The sequence below is a fragment of the Rousettus aegyptiacus genome, unplaced genomic scaffold (assembly GCF_014176215.1).
Source record: "Rousettus aegyptiacus isolate mRouAeg1 unplaced genomic scaffold, mRouAeg1.p scaffold_m13_p_6, whole genome shotgun sequence".
NCBI classification, from domain to species: Eukaryota; Metazoa; Chordata; class Mammalia; order Chiroptera; family Pteropodidae; genus Rousettus; species Rousettus aegyptiacus.
In genome coordinates, this window is record NW_023416309.1 from 85777707 (window position 1) to 85800732 (window position 23026).

Genomic DNA, 23026 nt, shown 5'->3' on the forward strand with positions numbered 1-23026 from the left:
AGTATTTTAGATGATTTTATGTAATAGAATATCGCTATAGTCTGTTGCAAGCTATTTTGAGTTACTCTTGCTATTTGTATTCTGTGAGTAGAGTGTAATATAACCTACTCAGTAAATACAAAATTTTAAAAATATCTCAGTGTTTTACAGTGCTTTTATGTCATTTAATGAGAAATCTCCTATATACCTAACATGCTGATGGAATCTCACGTAGCATTTTATGTGCATGGCAAATTGGCTGTGAAGTGCATAAGGTTGGACTGATGGTTTTTGCTGAGATATAGCCTGTTGCCGTTTGTTTTAACTCTTGAGTCAAGTTAGTGTGTTTGAGATATTATGTCAAACTATGCCTTAATGCTTTTGCCTAGTGTTTGAGGGATATAAATAATCTAAAATTGATTTTGGGCAATGGGAAAACTCAACAAAGCAAAATAAAGGTACAAGATAGTAAAAGGGTTCAACTGTACTGCAGTTGTTTCTGTCTTCACTCCTCAAGTAGCCCAGAATTGGCACCTTTCATTTTTCTCACTACTTGCTTTTATCTTCCGTTGAAATGATCATGAGTAATGAGTGAATAGTCGTGATTCTATAAGCTCTCTTTTGCTAAAATCAAACCTTCTTCTGACTTTTGGTTAGTGTGAAAGGTTTATGGCACACCTCGAAATATCCAGAAGAAGCAGACTAGTTTTGTTTCTATTTATAGTCACGGGTATAGTTTTAAGATTCCAGCTTTATTAGTTAAAGCAAAGTATTTTTATATAGAACCTTGGGACTTCTGTCACCACAGATTACCCTTTTCTGCATTAGATACCTCTTTTCAAGACTGTCTTTTTTCTGGGCTAACCAACCCTTAGGTTCTGTTTTTAGAGTGTATTTACTGAGGATTACTTTTTAACCAGGTGTATGTTCGAAGGGCTTATATTGCCTATGAACTTAACAGTGTACAACACCGCCAGCTTAAGGACAACACTTGTGTGGTGGAATTCCAGTTCATGCTGCCCACTTCTCATCCAAACAGGTGAGTTTGAGCTGGTATGTGCACTCAAGCCAGCCAGAGCGCTATCAGGAGACTTAAGGGGAGTAATGTGTATGATAATTTCATGTTTTGTTTTGTTTTTTTTAAGCTAGAAATATAGAGCAGAAAATGAACAGTTTTAAACCATGAGAAAGGTGTCTCTTGGTGCCCACTTTTTTTTTTTTTTTTTTTTGAAATTTGAACTGGAGAGATAAAGTATGGTCTAATAAAGATAAAATATTAGGATTATTCCACTTGTTTTTACTTGTATTATGTCACTGAGGAAACATAGGGGTTCCTCCCCGCCCCCTTTTTTTAAGTTAGAATCTACTAGCATTTTATATGCTGGAACTTTGCCAAAAATCGTTCTTTTAGCAGTTTAAATGAACATTTGGAAAATAAAAATATCTTGTGTGAAATGCTTTTTTTCCCAATATGTTTTCAACGGGTTAGGGTTATACCTGAATCAATTTCATTACCTTTCTAAAAACAGACACCTGAATTTAGCAGTTAAAACTTAGTTTTTAAAAATCACACTTCAGAAGCAAACTTAAGTTCAAGTAAATTAATTAAGCCATGCCAATTCATTATTTTTCCCTTCATAAACCCTTTGAAAAATAAAACAGACATGGAAATTTGTTTCAGTATTGCTTTGGTCTTAAAATGAAAATATTTTATCTTAGATACTCATTTATTTCTAAACTCCTCAGACAGTGAAATCCTGGGAATTCCACCCACTCATATGTTCTTCCCCTTTAGAATTTTTATTCTTTTTAGTAATAGCACAGGAAATATAAATACCACAGCTGATCTTAAACAACCCCCCTCCATTTCTTCTTTATAGTTTTTGGTTCTTCACTTTATATTACCAAGTACTGTGTCTTTGGAGATCCTTAGTTATAGACACCAGAAATGGCTTTGTTCTGAATTGCCACTTCACCCAAAGCAATAGAAACCTTTCCTAGAGACAAAGAAGTCTGTGCTGAGACATTTGGCCACTGGATGCCACTGTTGATCCAGCAGAGGTCAGCAGAAGAGCAGAGGCAGCTTCAGAAAAAGTACTTCTCTTCTTTGTCTCAGAAGATCCTTTCACTTCTCTACCTCAAAAATACCTTATAGCTGGCAGAGAAAAGCATATATCCTTGATTTAGCAAGCATCTCTCGGTACATTTTTCCCTCCATGGATTTCAGAATCTCATTTTCTAGAAACGAATGGTTGTCCTTCAGCGAACAGTGAAGTACTCATGGCACACATGGGCTCAGCCCTCGGTCATCTTTCTTTTCCTGCATTCCTTGAATAATTGTAGAGAAGTACATGCTATACTTAATGCTCTTTGTAATTCTCAGGACATTCTCCTTTTCTTCCTGCTCTCTACTACCTCTTCTCTTTGGGCAGTGATTTGTAGTCAGGCTGCAGAGCTGCTTCTGATTTCCTTCCTTCCTCATCGCTCCCCTTGTCTTTCTGAATTGCTCTCCCTGTCCTACTTTTTATTTGAGGATATGTGTCCAGTTTGGTGAGGGATAGTCAACTGGAAAATGAGAGAAATGCTTCTTAACTGTTTGTTAAAAAATCTTATTCACTGTTCTATCTTGAGGGTTTGAATCTTGATTATTCCTGATATTGTTTCCAAACTTATATACTTGCCCCTCTTGACATCTGAGGTGTACACACCCCTGTGGATAAAGACCAGACTTGGACAGAACTGTAATTCTGTAGTTTCTGGAATGTCCTCCTCGGATGTGTGTACATAAAATTTTAAACTACAAAGTGATTATTATTAGTATTGATGTACATGTAAAAATAAATAAAGACAAAGACAAAGGGGGAGAGAGAAAATAATCTGAAAACCAGAAAAATGTAAAAATTGCTGTAATGCTTTTTTAGGCCTAAAGCCCTTTTCTTTAGGAGCATAAAATGTATTAATCCTAGAATGATATGTTCAATTTTTTGGAATTATGACCTTATTCTGACACCAACTGTTATATTGCAGTTCAGTTGTGACAACTACGTTGAGTTAGATCAGATGTCACAAGTTAAGAGATCAGTTCTCCACAAAACTGTCTCTACTTTAGGTGGGGCCTAGGGTGGGGTTCCCCCATTGTACTTTGGGCCAACTGGCTACAGATTTGGGGGTTCCCATGGCCCCCTCAGATTCAGTAACTCACTAGAATAACTTTATAGAACTCAGGAAAGCACCATACTTATGATAATAGGTCTGGGTGGGTCCTGAACACGAGCTTCTCTGTTCTTTCTCTGTGCAATCAGGGTTTTTCACCTTCTCATCATATCAATGTGTTCACCAACCAATAAGTTCCATTGAGCTTCAGTGTCCAGAATTTTTATCAGGGTTTCATTGTAACAGCATGGTTGATTGAATCATAGGCCACGTGATTAAACTCAGTCTCCAGCCCCTCTCCGCTCCCCAGAGGTCCAGCTGCCTCAGAGCCCCCAACTCTCTAATCACATAGTTGGTTTTTCTAGCAAGCAGCCCCTCTTCTGAGTTATCTCATCTCTCAGTATAAATTCAGGTGTGATCCAAGAGGCTCATGAAGAATGAAGACACTTCTATTACTTGAGAAATTCCAAGAATTTAGAGTCTCTCTCTCAGGAACCAGGGACAAAGGCCAGCCAAATTCTTTATTATATAATAAGCCTGTTCGCCTTATCAAAGAATTGTAGGGTCTCTTAGTTTTAGCTAGTTTTAAGTTCCCACTTTTTTTCTAACTTCAGTACTTTTATTCTTTTTCTTACTGTTTGAACAACAAGGCAATAAGCATCTTTTTACTTATTCTACAGAAATAAGTTACAGGAAACTATCTACTAGCATCCATTCCACTCCCTGTCTTGTAAGGCTTAAGGACACAATTATGTCACTAACCTCTGGATTAATGAGTCTCAGAATTATCTAGGAAGTGTTGTAAAAATACACACATCGGGGTCCCAAGATACTGATTTGTTTTGAACCAGAGACCAGGGGACCACTTTTTGAAAAAACTCTGAACAACTACAACTGAAAATCACTACTGCTATACCAGCACTGTCCAGTAGAAATACAGTAGTCCCCCCTTATCCACAGGGGGTACGTTCTAAGACTCCCAGTGGGTGTCTGAAATTGTGCACAGTACCAAACCCTATATATACTGTTTTTCCTACACATACATACCTATGATAAAATTTAATTTATAAATTAGGCACAGTAAGAGGTTAACAACAAGAATAAGACAGTTGTAACATACTATAATGAAAGTTGTGTGAATGTGGTCTCTCAAAATATCTTACTGTATTCACCATTTTGACATGAGATGGTATGCCAGTGTGGTAAGATGAAGTGAGGTACTCAGAAGGGCACACAATTTAAAACTTAGGAATTGTTCATTTCTGGTATTTTTCATTTAATGTATTCGGACCTTGGTTGACTGGGCAACTGAAAGCAAAACCACGGACAAGGGGAGACTACTGTATAATGCAAGCCACATATGTAATTTTAAATTTTCTATTGGCCTCATTTAAAAGAGTAATAGGGAATAGGTAAAATTACTTTTAACATCACTTTAACCCATTATGTCTAAGATATCATTTTAATATGTAATAAAAATTATTCATGAGGTAGCTTTCATTCTTCATACTAAGTCTTTGGAATTTAGAGTGTAGTTTACACTTAGAGCATGTCTCAATACAGACTAGCCATATTTCAAGCCTTCCTAGCCACATGGACATCTCAGCTCTAGACCAAAAATTAATTAGGGCTATCATGCTGAGTCCTCTTTGTTTTATGTTAATGGTACTGCCTCTAGGAAGGATTAAAAAAACAATTCTTATTTTTTTATGTGGCTTGTTCTTAGTAGTTACAGGAGTTATCCATACCTGATACTGTACATATTCAGCTATATTGTTCTGTGCATGCTTAAAAATTATTCAATGAGAACAGAGAATAGGCATGAATATACATATTTTATTTATCAATGCAAAACAGAATTTTATAATATATTTCCCAGCTGGAGTTAACAAACCAAAAATTCTTGGGGATGAAAACAGATACATTCTTTAACCAATTTTTTGCATTTTCTTTCCTGGCACTTGGTCTTCACATATCTAACCAAGCATTCATTTGAAGTAGGCTAAATGTATCCAAAAAGTCCTTAGAAATAAGTATCTTTCTAAGGTATATTATCCAAGCAAGACTACAGTCTTCTGTTGTGTATGGGGTTACCTGGTAAAATTCCATCCCTGCAGTTTGTTTTTGACCAGTGATTTAGCCTTCATGGGTTAGGATGAAACATAACCCTCTCTGCAAACTGACAACAGCGGAGTATTTTTTCAAGAAAATGTCTTAGATACTATTTGGGTTGAAGATCCGTGTCTCTTTAGGACATGTTTTGATTTTTAGAGAAGCAGACAAAACACAAGTAATTTCCATTGCAAATAAGTGGAGCAGCCGCTAGGAAGGGAGAAGAAGACACTTTTTTTTTTTTTTTTTTTTTAGCACATTTGGGCAGTTAGTATGTAACCAACATTTTTGATGCCTTTTTATTTTTTTAATTCATCATAGAACATTGTACTTCTTGAAATTTTTAAAATTTTAAACTTAAAGTTTTTTATTTTACTATGGAAAGAGCACATAACACAAGATCCACCCTCTTAGCAAAATTTTAAGTGTTTAATGTCATGACTTTAGGTATAGTGTTTTACAACAGATCTCTAGCGCTTGTTCATTTTGCTTGACTGCAGCTTTTACTTGACATTTAGTTACTCTGTGTTTCAGTACAATTCGACTATTTTTTCTGATATTCCTCTCAATATTGAAAAAGAAAAAGCAAATGACTAAACAGTTTATTTCTATTCTCAAGCTTTGCTCAGTGGCAGTATCGTAATAACCAATGAGATTTATCTGAAGTGTAATTATTGCTAATTGAAAGTATCTCTAATCTCAATGACTTTCTGCATCATCCTTCTTGCTGGGTAGGCTTCAGTCAAGGTATGTTATCTTGTTGATCTTCTACCCAAGACTCACAGGTTTTTTCTGGAAACTGTAGTTATAAGTTATTTGGCATTCCCAGGTCTTATTCACCAGAGGATTCAGTTATTAGATCTTTACTCAGGGAAGTGCTTGATATTTACATCTTCTTAAATCTCCTTCATTTGAATAGCAGCAGCTACAGAGATTTCCCTGACTTAAGCATAATAGGAAACCTAAATACGTGACAAGTGTATGTTTGTGTGTGTTTCCTTCTTTAGCATGTAAAGGCTATGTCCTACTGTATGTGATTTTTTTTGAGGAAGGAGGATTTTTGCTGTTTGTTTGTTTGTTTGTTTTTAAGGTGACTTGTAGCCAGTTAGCAAATGGTTTTTAGAGAAGTGAATGAGTTTCTTCAGTCATTTTCTTGGTGCAGGAATGGTCTGGACAGATGGTCTGCACTAAGAGAACATTTTATTATTATCCAGACTTTTAGGACTTAATTCTCTTGTCGAAGATTCCATCAGCCCAGCTTGTTAGTGAGTTCCACTAGTATTTTGCATGGATTAATCCTGGAGCTCAGACTATATCGTTCAGCATTTTTTTTTCTCTCTCCCTCCAGTAAGCTCAAAGTTTAGAGCCTGAGGGGTGTGTGTCTGTGTGTCTTTTTTTCCCATTCTGAAACCCTAGTTTATCACTCGCTGGTTCTAGTGGTGGAAAAGCTTGTTACATGAAAGTATTGTCTTGAATGTCTTTATTCTTGACAGTCATCAAGTCATTTGACATTCAGGATTTCACTGAGCTTTGGGCACATTAAAGTAACTCAGAATAGTCTGGAAACATAAGTTCTTTAGTCACCCTATGTATTTAATCTTCTAATATATAGCTATATTTATACAAACATATAAAGTATGTTATCCCATAAACTCTGGCTATGCATATGGCTGTGCCTATCATAACAGTCTGGGAGTGTGAAATTTAAAACTCCAAATGACAAAAGAAAAAAGAAAAAAACCCAAATGATTTTCATGAGTAATACACATTAGTGAACATAGTTCATTGTTTAAAAACTTTATGATTCAAATCAGAAGCATCAAAATTGATGCAGGAGATGGAAGTATGTTGTTGTGTGTTCCTATACATATGTAATGGGTGAGGACCTATTGGTGTTTATTTCCACCTATTTTCTTAGGTGGAAATCCATGCTTTAGTTAAGTCAATTGTGTTGCACCTTCTCTGCTATTTCCTCCTTGTAAATTTGGCCTTCTTTGTTATAATGTTTTAATTCAAGCACTTCCCTTTTTCCATGTCTCACATCCAGAAGAGGTCGGCTGTGTTTTCCCTTGATAGCACAGGTTTTGGTCATGACTGAGTTTAGGCTTCCTGACAGTGTCAGTGTTTAGCTGTAGTGGGTGGCCTGTGGACCTTCTTTTTATGAAGAAGGTTGTGAGGGAGTTTAGAAATCAGAAGTGTTCCAAGTGATAGTCAGCGGCCTGCTGCAATTCTTGAGAATTCTGATAATCTTTGACTCCTAGAGAATGAGATCCTTCTTTGGATAGTACTGAGATGGTCAAAAGTCACCCAACTTGTAGCATTTTTTAGCAGCAGGAGTGCTTGGTTGTAGTTAGTGGGCCAGAATGAGCTATAAATAAATAAAATCCTAACAGTGCTAGCTTCCTTCATTCAGGGTAGTATACTGATAAGATGCAAGCATCTGGGAGAAAAATTCTCAGCAGGTTTAAGTGCTTACCAAAGTACTTTCCTGTATCCATGGCTCAGCTGCTAGTCTCTGCTGTGTTATTTTGGCACTCTAGACTTGTAAGATTGGAGAGTCGAGTTTAAAACTCTCAATATATCATTAGGGTAGCCCAAGGTCCCTTCTTGTCAAGGAAGAGTAGCTGATTCCAGGGGGAAGGAAAAGCAGAATCCAGGGCACCTCTAAATCCCTATAGTTTTGTGCTGTGGGCTTGTAGCTAATTATACAGCAGGCAGCAGTAATATGCTGTAGCTCTGTTGGCATACTCATTTCAGAAAGAGCAAAATCTTCCAGCAGAGCAAAGAAGGGGCTCTAAAGAGGCTGCAAATGAATGAATCAATGATCATTTTATTGTAAACTAAAGCTCTGCAGTGGAATCAGGACATCTGAACAGCAAGTAGGTGGTGGGAGAGATGCCAATAGAAATACATGGTTCAGATGTGTTTTACAACTCTTGATTTGGATTCTCCTACAGAAATATATTCACGCAAGGAGACCACCACTGGTCACAGCCAGTCAAATTGCTCTTTCTCCTATGGTACTGCTGTTAGCGACGACTAGTAGGTTATTCAGCCGACCTCTTCTGATTCTGCTTTGCTGCTTGATTTCAAAAGATTTGCCCTATATGGCTCTCAGTCACAGCTTGATGTAACCACTGCTTGTTTGCATGCATCACCATCATTTTCATATAGGGTCTTTTTTTCTTCAAGTTAGAAGGCAAAAGAATTGAGAGCATTGTTATATGATAAAAGATTTATGTAGGGCCAGCTAGAATCAAGCAAGATGAAATTCAGCTGGAAGGGATGGTACAAGGCTCAGAGACTTGTGACTGCCAGAGAAGTCAGTGTTCCTTAAATAAAGAGGGTTCAGCTAGCAGGCAGCAACTCTGATTTTGCATTCATATTGAAGCAGGCTCTCCAGCCATTCTAGGCAGGCAGATCAATAAAATCAGAGGTGACTTAATGCCAAGAATCTCAGAATTCAAAGGATTTCTCTTGTCCTTCTTTAAATTTATTCTGTATTGATGTGGAATGCTAGTCTTGGAAACCAAGATGAGAAATTGCCGGGTCTGATTCTGGTTTATGACACCATATTGAACAATGTCCTTGGAAAGCATCCCATTTGGTTTCTCAATGATCACATCTGTAAAATGGAGGTAATCTACTGGAAGGAAAATGACTCCAATATTTATCAAAACATTGTGAATGAAGATTCATCATAAGTGCTTTGAATAGCCTTAATAGCAAATGTCTTATAAGAAGTGAATTTGTTGCCCATTTATATATTTGAAAATGCAGTTGATTGCCTTATTAGAGATTGAGTGATTTGACTATTTTTGCATGATGGGTATGCAGTGGAATGTGATAGATTTTATTTTATTTTTAGTTAGATGAATGGAATATCTACTCATATACAAACTCTTCCTTGGTTGTTTATTTTTGTGTAGTCCATGGATCTAACATTTTAGTGTATCACAGTAGTGTGTGGTATGCCACATTGCTCATATTCTTAAATTGATCAAATAGTCCCTGTATAGAGTGACAAAATATATAAATGATCATTATGGACAGAGCTAAGTATTTACCTGGTAATAGAGAATTTATCCTTCTTTCCCTGCTCATCTTCCCTATAGCCTACAGATTCTTACTGTACCAAACAGGAAAAGCAGCCTCTAAATTTACTTCTTGCATGTTTGATTTGGGTCCATTCCTTTAAAAACTGGGGATGTTGGGAGTTTTTGTTCTTACCCCATACTGTGTAGATGGTGCACAATTTCTATAACAGAGCAGCAGGGGGCTCCCTATGAGAGGTTGAGAAACGCTAATGGAGAAGGGCTGGCGGGCTTTTTGTTGGTGATGTTCTTTTCAATTCAGGCCCTTTTCTACTGAAAACATGGCCCTCATCCTATGAAGACTCCCTAAGGCATTTGAGCATAGCTCCTCAAGCAATGACACCATTTTATTAGTTTAAGAAATTGGTTAACTGTTGAGAGACATTATACTGGTTTCTAAATTCTAGAAATCTAGATAGATGGAGACTGAGATTACTTTGATTGTGAGGTTCTTCTCTGAACTGAGGTTCATGGTAAGGGACCGTGCAGGTGCCCCTGTCTTTAGAATCCTTTATATCTTAAAGGAACATGTTTCTATATTCTCATCAGCATCTACATTTAGTTTTCTTAGTTTCTCCTCCATCTGCTCTAGAACCTGTGCATACTTTTTATTCGTTGATGAGGGTCCAGTGCATTATAACTAAGGCTCTCTTGTAAAATGAAACCCGTTCTCCTGAGTGAGAAGAAGCTCAAAGAATCCAAACAGCAAAGGAGCAGGTTTTTCCTCTCGGAGGTTGCTCCTGCTGCCTTATGAATTCACTCTGTGATATAGGTTTGATGCAGAGAGCATTGCTACTCACAAATCACATGAGGTATACAGTTTGTGTGCAGTGATATGTCACAGCTTTTTATTTATATGGCCAGCTCAGTCTATTCTGCTCCTTTCACTGCCATGGAAAGTGCATCATTTTCCTCCCTCTCTCCTCCTTCCCACATATCATCAGCACCACCCACTATGTTCTGCCCATTAAGTCCTCTGTGTGCCAGGAAACCCCAACAATGATTAAATGCTGATAAAAGAATGTTAGAAGGTTAAGAGATCATCCAATCAACTCTCTTATAGTACTCCTAAATTGTGGGTGGTAAGTATAACTTTGCCCTTTTAAAATTGAAAATAAGTAGTTTTATTTGTTTGGGTTTTTTTTTTTTTCATTTTTGTTTTTTTTTAGTTAAGGAAATGACTGACATCAAATTAAGGAGAAAAAAAAAAAACAAGTTGGTGGCAAAGACCATAGAGAATGCAAGAGACTTACTTTGCAGTTTCCATAATTACCCTAGTCTTTCTTTGGTGATTTTGGCACATTCTTTATCAAGAAAATAATCTAAGGCTAGCCAAATTTGGGTAAGGTTTTATTTATGAGAGGCCTAGAGTTTTTAACCTTATAGCAATTTTAAAAAGTCACTATTACCCTAACTTCATTTAATTTAAAAAGTGTTAATTAATTAATTTTAACATACCACTCTAGTCATAGAATCATTTATCATTACATTCCTGCATGATACTCAGTTCTTGTAAGCTCCTATACTGCAGAGTACTTCCCTTTCCTCCTCCTCCTCCTCCTCCTCCTCCTCCTCCTCCTCCTTCTTTATCACCACCAACATGACGACCCCACCAAGTTTATGGGAGGAAGAGCATGGTTAGAGAGACTTAGAAAAGGCAGCAGGGAACTCACTGGCTTATTTTCTTGAGAGGGAATTTTATAGGTTTATCACATATCCTACAGAGCAGTTAAGTGCAAGGGGCTATAGCATCAACTTATCTGGATCTCCTTATTACAGTTTCAGCAAAATAGAATTAAGAAAGAAGATTCTCTAAGAATCTTGTTCTGAATTACATTTCAGGTTGAAGCTTAAAATACTATATCATATAGCTTAAATTAATTTTTATAAGCCTGTGTTTTATCGCTACTCTGCATCATCATTATTATTATTTGTAATAGAACTATAAAAATTTATGGTAAATATATTTTGACCCTTTACATCAACAGCTGCTGTGGTGAGGTAGGTCAGGTGGCTTGCCTCTTTGGAGGCACCTTGGAAGTTGAAGGGTAATGAGCACTTGATTTTGTCTGCTGAATGCCAGAGCTGCCAAAACGGAGCTTCTTACAACTGGTCTGTATCTGCTCTGACAATTCTTTTATTATGGCTTTTACTAACCGGATCAATCAGTAACTAACTTTGGTTGTTTAATTACAGAGGGAACATCCCCACGCTAAACAGGTACCGTATGTTTAGTTTTTTTTTTCCAATTAAAAGTACCTTTTTTTTTGTAACTTAGAATAGTGAAATCAGGAAAAAAAATAGCACTACACTTGACAAACTAATATGTTATCATCTGCTAGGGAGTCCTGAGCTCCCATTTAGATGTACTAAGTTATTCTTTTCTGTTTGGAAAACATGTCTTCAGCTTTTCTTCAGCTGTTCAAAAAGCAATACTTGAAAAGCCTCAGTATGGAAAAGCTCCCATCTACCTGTATATGATAGGGGAGTTGTTCAACTTTGCTGTAAACATCGTTTTTTGCTAAGTTATCTGTCTAGTTTGGGGCTTTGAGAGGAGGAACCCTTAAGGTTACTTCTATCCTGGGAAATTATTCATAATTTTTTTCAATTTTTAGTTTTCTAATTTGCTGCTGCTTTTAGAGGAATGCAAATGCAGAAATAGCTGATTTCATGTTTTATCAGTTTGTTAGCTATTTTTCTAAAGCGTTTGAAGTGTTATAATGATATAAAAGTCAAGTTTTATTTCAGACCTATAATAAGATTCACACTGGAAAAGTATATTTAACTTTCGATGTGTGTACCCTGGGAAGAGGTTTCCAGGCCAGTATAACACAAGGGATGTTTTAGTCTTCTGAGTTCTTCCTGCTCCTGAGCCAAGCAAGGCAACAATGCAAGTTTGAGAGGATAGCAGTTCTGATTGGGATTGAATCCACACAATGCTAAAGCAATAATAAGTCAGTGGTGAGCTCTTTTGTGCATGATCAATTATACACAGAAATATTTATAGGCTTATATTTATTTTGCCCCTCTCCCTTTAAATATTAATTAATCAAAACTGATTATCACTTTTAGAGTCCAGTTTGGATGGGGAGAGGAAAGGGAGTGCTTTGATGGGTCATCCTGCCTACCCTTAGAGAGCGGGCTTGGTTCATTCCTGCCTGCTTTTAGCTGTTCTGGTCCATGAACATATAGTATAGGGAGAAACCGAATAGTGAATATTTCTCATGGGGTTCAGTTGAGTGAAAGAGATATTTAACCCCATGTTTGCCATAAACACTGTCAGCTTATTCAGAGGGAGTCCCCTTTAAGTGTTATCTGGAATGCTGTTATCTTTCCTGTCTAATACTGGGCAGGGAGAAAAGATATAATGCCTCACAAACTTGCTGCTATAGTAAATATATTTGGTGCTCCTAGAAAGAGGATGATAGCATTTCTGAGTTTATACAATTCTGAATCCCAGTTTCTAGAGAGCACCATGTATAAGACTTGCTTGATGTGTGTTTCATTTGTTTGTTTCATTCATTGTATCAATGGTTTCCTCTCCCACTCTGCCTTTCTGTTCACTAGTACTGTCAAAAGATGAAGTACCTTTTTCACAGTCATTGTTTGCAGAAGAAATAAAAACCTTGAGTGTCAGTCTCTATAGTCTGTGTGAGCAGCACTTCCATCCTATAAAAAATTCCATTGCCTTTATAATTATGATTTGCAATAGAGTACAGTATGTACCCAGATCTTAAGTCCACATTGCTGGCTGTCTTCCCCTTGCAACTCTGCAGCGTTGCACTTAAGGAGATTTTGGAGCAGCTCCCCAAAGTTCAGGTGCTATTGCCTTGCTCTGAACTTGCTTCAGATCAGTATACCAGTAACATGTCAAGCAAGTCTTGGAGGCATCCTTTAGTGCAGTCCTTCCTAACTGTCTTGATTGACTGACCGGGCATTCAGAAACACTTTACAGTATTATTTATCAGCACATACTACTGAGGTGCATAAAGGAATATACAAATTCATTATGGTTTTGGATTGAACAAATCAGTTCAGTTCTCTTCGAGCATCTCCATTTAGCACCTGTTTGTCATGCTTACACATACTGTGAGACCTATGCTCTGCCCTTTTGTATCTTGATGGGATTTATTAATGGGCTTTTGGTGAAGATATATTTACTTTGGGATAGAGGTGTTTAAATATAAAATGGCAATTTTGCAATTTGGGGTTGAAATGTCTCTCAAAAAAGGAGGAGCTAAAGCCTTATAACTGCTATCTCTATCAGTCCATTAAGGACAAAAGTAAATACCTCAGCACAGTTCCCTTTATAGACTGTGACTTGTTTCTGTATGATAAATAATGTTTTTATAATGATTTACTAAACCATTCCAAGTGACTTAGAGTTGTTGTACATGCATATATCTATCTGAATACTTAATCTATTTCAGTTCCTAGAGAAAAATGCCTTAAGTGTTGCCTAGTTACAACTCATTGGCTTGCTTACTTCCTTAAAATGGGGAATGTTGTAGGGAAGGGGAAGATGCAGGATGGTTTTTAACCCCTATGTGCTATTCATTCATGAGATATGTCATAATGCTGTTATATTATTGAAAACTGCCATGAAATTCCTGGCAGTCCTTAGATTTTTATTTGGAGAAATTTGAGGGTGGTAAAACTATGTTTTGTGTGTGTGTGTGCACAGGTTGGGAGGTGATTTCAAATGAAAGGGTTATTGTGATTCTAGCAAGACAGCCTTATCCACTGTGGGTAAAAAACCAAATCTGCTCTGCAACCTGACCCTACTTCAGAGTTTCCTCCTGGCTCCTTTCCCTATTGTTACTCTCTACATCCTTGCTCCTACCTTGCTTGTCTAATGAACTTGATTGAATTATCATTTAGAATGTCCTTCTCCTCCAACCTCAACCACTATGGCATGACTCATGTAGCTAGTGTCAGCGATGTGCTATTGGACAACTCATTCACTCCACCATGTCAGCGGATGGGCGGAATGGTCTCTTTTCGGACTTTTGAAGATTTTGTCAGGTAAGACATTGTGGAACTGTGTATGTACAAGGGGAGCCTTGGGCGTCTGTGTTTTGGGGTCTCAGATTTTTTGCCAAATGAGTAAAAGTCCCCAGAAGAGCAATGAGCCAGGTAAAGAGATGTAGCCCTTACTGTATATGCCCTCGGAGAGGTATATGTCCTTCCATTTCTACCTCTCATTCAGACTCTACAAGCCCCTGCTTGTTATGTGAGCCCAGTCAGAAAAAAAGAAACAAACAAAACCATCTTTTCCTTAGAGCTAACAGAAGAAGCTGTCTGTTCTGTGATGAGTGAAATGTCAGGAGAAATTAAACACAACACTAGAGTGAGCCCCACCAGAGACGATACATCTTTTGATTAAATGCATTCAGCATCTATCTCTTGATGTATACTGATGCATTACCCTTGGGGGAGGGGTAATTACATTGGTCTGTCACTGCTCCAGTCCCAGGCTCTTTCTCTGTTACTTTAAGACTGATGATGACAGCAGTGCTCATATCTTACATATGAAGAAAACAAAACAAAAAGCTTTAGATCATTCTTTTTTAAAAAGAAAAAATATATATATGGTTTATTAAAGTTTAAACAATCCATCCTCCTAATTTCTGCCACTTGGTGAAATTTTGCATGTCACCTCTAGCCACTGGTAATTTTATTCAGTCGACTGTTGAGCACAGAGTAGAATACATTGTTCTTTTAGACTGAGCTGTCAATGGCAGTGTTAGTTTGCTGTCACTTAGGTTTTATGCCACTTGGATTTTGATGGTGGTTGTTTCTCTGGTATCTTCCAGGATCTTTGATGAAGTGATAGGCTGCTTCTGTGATTCCCCACCCCAAAGCCCCACATTTCCTGAGGCAGGTCACACGTCTCTATATGATGAAGACAAGGTATTGTGTCCCCTTTGGGAGACTGCTTTGCTCCTTCAGATACAGGAATTATACTACATAGATACTATCTTTCTGACTTTGGAACATCATAGGGAAGTATTCATCTTTTTACCCTACTTTATATGATTTAATTTTATATACCTCATCAAAGTAATTTTGGAAACAGGTAGAATATAAATACTAACGTTAAAAAAAATATGAATCGAAATCTATAGAGGAGACTCAGCTATATCCATTGCAGCTGCCTCTGGGTCTCTGAGTGTTGTTTCAAAGATTTCATCTTTGGTTGCTTAATTCTTAGTCTTTGATGGCTTGTATATTTACACAGTGGTGATGCTGTAGTCTTTAGGTAATGGTGGACTTTAGATAGCAGAAAAAATAGGCATTTTGTTTAAAAATTTGTCCTTTTATTAAGTTCCTTCTTTTCACAGTAAACAAATTGTTCTGTTTTTTCTTTTTCTTTTTCTTTTTTTTCTACCAGGTTATTTTTCTATGGTTTGACACTTCTACTGTATGATAAATTGTTAGGAAATATATTATGTGGGAACATGTTCAGATGGCTTCTTTCACTCATTTTTCTTCACATTCTGTGAAAAGATGTGGCAATTAGTTTCGTTCCCATTTTATTGGTGAAAAAGTTGAGACATAGCGGTCTTCAAGTTCATGTCAAGTCAAAATTTGGGGCCACTTCTAGCTAATGCCATTGCTGCCTTGTCTTTTAAAAATTAGATGTTTTCCTTTGTTTGATTTCTGCTATAGATGTTTTGGATAATGGTTCAGTTTGTTTATTTGTACTAGTGGGCAATGTCCTATGGGGCATATCTTGTTTTTTTCTATGAAGTACTATAATCTTTCTCTGTCTCTGCATTAGCCAGCCCCCTAATTTCTTTGTCTTATGCCTTTGGGTTACAGGTCCCCAGGGATGAACCAATTCACATTCTGAATGTGGCTATCAAGACTGACTGTGATATTGAGGATGACAGTCTGGCAGTGATGTTCAGAGAGTTTACCCAGCAAAATGTAAGCCCTCAATTGGGTGGAAACTGGTGATGGCCCCCTTTCCTGCTGGCTGTATATCATATTCATTCTGTGATCAGTTGCTACTTTTAAGGCCTATCACTGATAATGGCTATGTCTTTTACATAATCTGACTGTAGGCATAAAATTCCAAAGTGATTTAATAGTACATAATGAATATCTTTTCATGTTAAGAAATACAGACCTCAAATAATTAAAATGTTTTAAGGAACATAAGTGTGGTCCTAAATCTTTCCCAGAGCTCCAATCTTAAACTTCCAGTCATCTGCTGAATATTTTCCTTTGATGGCTTAACTCCACTTGTTTATGTCCACACTCCCTTCAGGTTTCTTCTATATTCTTCCTTCTCCCTTGATAATATCAGTTATATGTCTGTCCTCCTTTCAATCAAATATGTTGTGTTGACATCAAACTCTGTAGTTTAAACCTAAATTTTGATCATTTTCCTTCACCTCTTCTGAACTCCACCCCCCAAAAAACAAGTTACCAGACATTTACTCCTAGTCATTCAGAAATCATTGACTTCCTCCTTTTCCTTGCCATTCCATGATTCTACTCCTCTACCCACAATCTGTGCTTATCTGTATCTGGTCAGTCACCAAGGTCTGTTTTTTCTTTGTATTGTCTCTCACCCTTCCTTTCTTCCTTTTCAGTTTTTTTTTTCTTTTTAATTTCCACTACTCTCTCTCTAGTTTAAATCCTTACCTCACGCCTGAGACACTGCAGCAGATTTACTTGTGATCTACCTATCTTCCTTCACTTTCCCCCTCAAGATAGTTTTCATTCTGTTCACACTACAAAATTAAATGTCCAAAATCCCCCCTTACCAAGTTACTCTGTTATTACTGTGAGGATGCCTCTTTAACATGACAGTTAACGCCAGCCTATTAACAAAGAGGCTAATTAATAATCTAGCCTTTGGTGTTCTGTTTACTTCATCTCTTCTACTGCCCTTCACCTGGAATGTTTCTCTTCTCTTCTCTTCTCTTCTCTTCTCTTCTCTTCTCTTCTCTTCTCTTCTCTTCTCTTCTCTTCTCTTCTCTTCTCTTCTCTTCTCTTCTCTTCTCTCCCTCCCACCCCACCCCACCCCACCCCACCCCCCACACACACGATCCTACTTGTTTTAAAAACTTTCAGATTTCACCTCTTCTATGAGGACTTATCCCTAACTAAAAAATATTTTTCTCCCTTTAATTTCTAATTGGGCAGCATTAATTTATTAGCAGTCATAGTACTTTTTATTTATAAAGAACTTCCAGTGGAACATTTTTTATTTGCACTTTACCACAATACCATGGGGTTAAATTAGTCAGGAATTATTCCAATTGTAGACATGGGGAAAAGCTCAAACTCGGAGAGATTAATTAAATCCCTGATCACCAGCTGGCAGATGATAGAGCAAAAATTGGCATTTAGGCTTTGATGCCATCTCTAGGGGCACAGATCTTGATACTTTAGTAAATAATACATTTTTAGCCCCAAAGATGCTTATAGTCTAGTTGGAGGGACTGGTTAGGCATGCTCAAAAGGATAGTCTGCATAGTTACCTTTCATTGTGATTTGTGATAGATGCCAAAAGTGCCCATCTTTAACTGCCCTTAATGACAAGACACAGGTTTTCTTTCAATGGAAAGCACTTAGCTATAGTGCTTGTGTTTAAAGAAATAATTTAATAGATTAAAAAAAAAAAAACTTAGCAGTATAAACAATTAGTCCTATAGGCATTCAGATCATGTAGTGCTAATGGTAGATATCCAGGGAAGGATGGTAACTTTAGGCTTAATATGAGTCTTAGCATTTGCCTCGTGATACTTTCACAGCACATATACTTACCTGGGCTTGTTTCGGCCAACATGAAGAAAAGGTACTTACCAAGAAGTTAAAATAGAGGATATGCTTGGGAATTTTTCTTTAGAAATTTACCTTCTTTCTTGCCCTTGGTTCATGACCACATAAAATTAACCTGAGACCAGGGACCAAGGTAATTTTAGTTGAAAGAGTCCTAGTGTTGTACATGGCTGCTGCTGCTGCATGATGAAATAGTCCGAAATTTTCTTCCCAGGTTTTGAGGCACTAATTGCTCTTACTGTAGACTTTTTAAAGATCTAAGTGCTGTATATCATGACATGTGGATTTAAAGAAGCAGTTTACTACATATGCTTATTCATTGGCAATAAGAGATTACTTTTTTCCTTTACTGAGGCACGGAGAAATCCAGTGTCTTTGACTTTGGCTATTCAGCAGGGTAAGGGTAGACTATGCCAACATTCCAAGCCTATGGAAGCTATTAACTGCATCAGGTACTGTGCTTATCCAGGAATATTTGAAAAAATAAAAATAAAAATAAAGAAGAAAATGCAATTTTTTTAAAAAAAGCTGAAGAGATAACTAGTTTTGTCTTTCACTTCATGATCATGCTCCTAGCAGTTTAGAAAAAGTTTCTTTTTTAAAAAAAGCACACATTAAACTATCAAATAGGTTGATCCAAATTGTCCAAATAATCTTCTAGTCCCAGCATGTCTTTTTTTCTCTCATAGAAATTAGGATCATATATTTGTAAATGACTTGTGGAGGAGATTGAAGCAGTCAGTGTAAATGGAGTTTCTCCAGGTGCTGATGCCTAATCGCTGGGTAATAGCTGTGGACTTGCTGTGAGACCCACATTATTACAATGTAATCAGAATCCTGTTGCTCTGCTGTTATTGTCAGCCACTTGTGGAATTTTAAAAGCAATAACAATTTTGACTTTAAATCATGGCATTATTAAAGTTATTTTCTTCCCTTGCCTGAACATAGCTATTGATGCTTGTCTTTGAAGGACTTGGCTATAGTGGAATTCTTTGTCGGTGTCAGAAGAAATGTTTCGGTTCCTTGGCACACTAAGAGGTTGAGAACCACAACCAACTCACACCCACCCCTCCCTTTCTCCCTACCTTTTCTTATCATGGTATCAATACTTGGTTATTTACTCTAACGGGTATATTGCTAATACGGATCATTGTTAAACATGGTTGAACCAAAATTTATATTTGACAAGGGAATTTACTATTAGGAAATTTATTTTTTCAGTTATCTTTTGGCTTATGTTAATTAATTTTTTTGCTAAGCAATGCCAAAGTAGAAATGGTTTTCTAGTAGGAGGTAATGGCCCAGAGAATGTGCTTGTCTATAAGGGGACACCAGTTTGTACATTAAAAATATATAGTATTGTGAAAGTCAAGAATTGATTCATGAACATATCTCTTGGATAGAGTTATTGCAGGGAATGTGATAAACCTAAACTCTGAATGTGGGTTATGAAAGTCCATGTATTTTTTCTATTTGTGTTATTCATATATTTTCCCAAGTCATTCAACTAGTAGGATTGCTTTTCTATTTGTTGCCACATAACCCCTCTTTGTTAGGGACCTTTCAGATCATGTTGTTTACTTAGTTCATTAATCTGTTTCTTTTTGTCTCTGCCTTTTGAAATAAATGAACAGTATAAGAAAGCTTAGATCTGAAGGCCCAAGACTCATATAAGAGATTGTCTTGAAACTTCTGGTTTCTTTTGCCTTCTAATATACCGCTTACCTATGGCAAGTGGTGATGTGAATAATCACTAAATTGAAAAGCCTGTTAAACATTGCTTTTAGCAAGTTTTAAAGAACTCTCTTTTAAAAATACTTTCATGTATAGTATAGGGGAAATGTTTGTAGGTGCTATCTGTAAACAACAGGTTAGAACCTGAATTTTCTGTTTTATGCAAATTCCTTCTTTTCCCTCTGACCTGAATGACCCAATTTCATTTAGCTTCTGTTTTGGTTTTAATCTTCACATTCGAACATGACCAACCCTGTGATTTCTTTAAGCAGAAATTGTGTTATTGTCTGCTTAGATGTGAATCAGTTCTTAAGAGAATTTAGGTAACTTCATATGACCTCTTCCTATACAAAGTTTTCTTTCAGTTTTGTCTAGATCAGTATAAAACCTATTCCATAAGACTTAGTCCCAGGAGCCAGGTTGAGATTTGTTTACTTGCAAGTTTAAAGGTACTGAACCAAGATAGAGAGAGATAACCAGAAAGGGGACTTATCCCAATCAGAGCCTTACAAGGATTGAATGGGGTGAAACTTAAGATGAATGGAGATCTCATCTATCTTATGTTTTACATGTTTCTTCATAGAAAGCTACCCTGGTTGAGCATGGAATCCGGCGCCTTACTTTCCTGGTTGCACAAAAGGTATTATTAGCATGTGAATTATATTTCTAATATATCATCTGCTGCTGCTAGTATTTTTAAAAATAAAAAAAGTGGTATTATAATCATATGCTTAATTATAGAATTTATGCAGAGAAATAACTTTTTCTATAAATTTAAGAAAAACATCACCTTTTAATCAGATTGGTTTTAATTTTATCACTAATTACCAGCTTCTGCTGTTTTTCCTTCTTTCTGTCTTTTATTTGAAAGGATTTCAGAAAACAGATCAGCTATGAGGTGGATCAGAGATTTCATGTAAGTAAAAGGAACAATAATGAAAGATTACTGCTTTTTGCATTTGCCACTGATTATTTAAACAGAATGTATGTGAGTTGTTTAGAAGGGCTGCACAGGCTTTTGGTCCCTCTTCTTTCAGAAAGTATTACAATGCATATTCAGTTCTTCTATAGTCTTCAAGCCAAAGAGTTTCTTTCTTTTTTTCACCCTGCAACAAATTCTCAATATATTTCTGAGAAATAATTAAGGATGAGCGCATGCATTTATCTGGATGAATGAGGTAGGAGTTAACTAGCAATTTGTTCTGCGTACATAGTGAATCAATAATCAAGAACTGCCAGTAACACTTGGGGGTCTTGGCTTTTACCAAAGACAGATTCAAGTTCTATTATTGAGAATTCTCAATTCTGAAAACAATCATCTATTATTTAAAATCCCTTAGAAGAGCCCAAGTTGGTACTTTTGTCTTATGTTAATTCCAGGAGTAGAAAATAAGAATTGAGCGTTAAGTTGCTTGTTTTCCAGTTTAACTGAATTAACTGTTAATATTTATGACATTAAAAATGTTATAGAAAAGAGAAATAAGTCAATAGCCTGGTATCTAAACTATGGTATACCCATATACCCACTATGATGATAGATAGCAGTAAGGCCAAAAATCCAGGTTGCAATCAAGAGGTCATTCTTTAATATGATCGTAGTCCAAAGATTTCGTTAAAAATTAATTCTAATGTAGCAAAAATTCCACAGGATATGAGGAAGTCCTTATTTTCCTAATAAGAACTTTATTTTGTTTTAGCAATTAAGGTAATTTAGTTTTCAAGCCCCGTTCATTTGCAATAATGAAGATAACATCTGGGATTCTGGAAAGGACTTTTCTAAACTCTAGGACCTATGTGCAGTTGCTTTTATTATCCTTTTGTTTATTAGGTCTCTGACACTTGACATTTTGTTTCCCTTCTCACAGTTCACCTTGTTGGTCTAGTCTGTAGAGAAACAAGAGCCTACTCTGCAAACTAAAGAGCTAAGATTTTCAGAAATGCTTTAGGAAATGCTGTGGACTGCGCAACTCCCTGTGTTATTGATGTCAGGAAGCCAAGCAGGGTACAGATATATATCAATCAATAGCTTTAGATAGGAAACTGGAGGCAATGAAGAAGTATGAGGAGCTTAAAGAGAACCCTGGGGCTTTAAGAAGAAAAATCAAGAGCTTAGAGAATAAAATTGATACTTGGGGATGGAATATGAGAGCCTGTAAATAAATACTATCATTGGTAGATGCCGATCAGAGCTAAAGTAGACATGCCAGAGCTAGGCGCTGGATTTGGGAAGAGTATTGGGCTAGGTTCTTAAGCATTAACATGATTGTTTTTCTCACTGACTTTGGAGTAATATATTATTCTGGAGAATAATACTGAATTTATAAAATCATTATTTTTTTTTCCTAATGTTTTAGATGGAGTCTTTATATAGCACACTAACTGGTTTCCTATAATAAGCATTCCACGATAAATTAAAACTACTAAAAATTTTTAAAAGCCAAAGCAATTCTCATGGACTTTTTTTGTGTGTGTTTTATATATGCAAAATATCCTGTCTTATCGCTGAATCTGTGTCATGCCCTAGAATATATCTGCAGCTTTAAACAACTTTTTTCTCCCTGCTATGCTAAATTTCTGGATTTAGGTTGAATAGAGACATGTATAGGCAAAATCTGCTAGGAAACGAGCCCAGCAGGGAGTCTTTCCCAGGAATCATTGACCAGTTCCTATTTATAGTGATATAAAGTGGGACATCAGTTATATTATCAAGTGACTTGATTTGTCATGAGTGTAGGAAACATTGTTTTAGGACATAGAGAAATTAGAGTTTAGGTGTAGACGGTTTTTCTCTGAAGAATTGCATTTCAGAGGATTTGGAGTGTTTTTATGTTAGCCCCCTTAGAAATAATTAGTAGTTACACAGGGGCCAAGGGCAACTATCACTGAATTCTATCCAGGATCTATGATAGCCTGGAAGCCTTGGCAGGAGTTATACAAATCTGGGGCTCACGGTCATGGTGTTTCTATAAGTTCCTCTGTTGGTGGTAGCTTGCCATTCATGAAGGCTGCTTAGCCTCTGTCATGTCGTCTGATGTGTGCTTGCCCCATAGTTAGTGTAGTGTGAAAAAGAGGAAGCTTCGCGTGAGTGTTAGAGATGAATCCCTTGATCTCTCTGGCTTCTTGGTAATCCACTGTGATGTATGCAGTCTCCCCTG

General features: G+C 36.8%; 1 protein-coding gene across 8 annotated transcripts in view; it reads left to right on the forward strand.

Moving 5' to 3' along the window:
- ACACA (acetyl-CoA carboxylase alpha) overlaps positions 1-23026 on the forward strand; it is a 253317-nt gene that overhangs the window by 122535 nt on the left and 107756 nt on the right. For 7 of the 8 annotated variants that reach the window (XM_036223375.1, XM_036223382.1, XM_036223379.1 and 4 more), the window contains 7 exons: positions 900-1018; positions 11535-11558; positions 14220-14363; positions 15155-15251; positions 16164-16271; positions 20455-20511; positions 20743-20787. In XM_036223375.1, the coding sequence (XP_036079268.1) occupies positions 900-1018; positions 11535-11558; positions 14220-14363; positions 15155-15251; positions 16164-16271; positions 20455-20511; positions 20743-20787 (594 nt within the window). The remainder of the gene's footprint in view (positions 1-899; positions 1019-11534; positions 11559-14219; positions 14364-15154; positions 15252-16163; positions 16272-20454; positions 20512-20742; positions 20788-23026) is intronic. The other variant, XM_036223376.1, reaches the window with a different exon arrangement.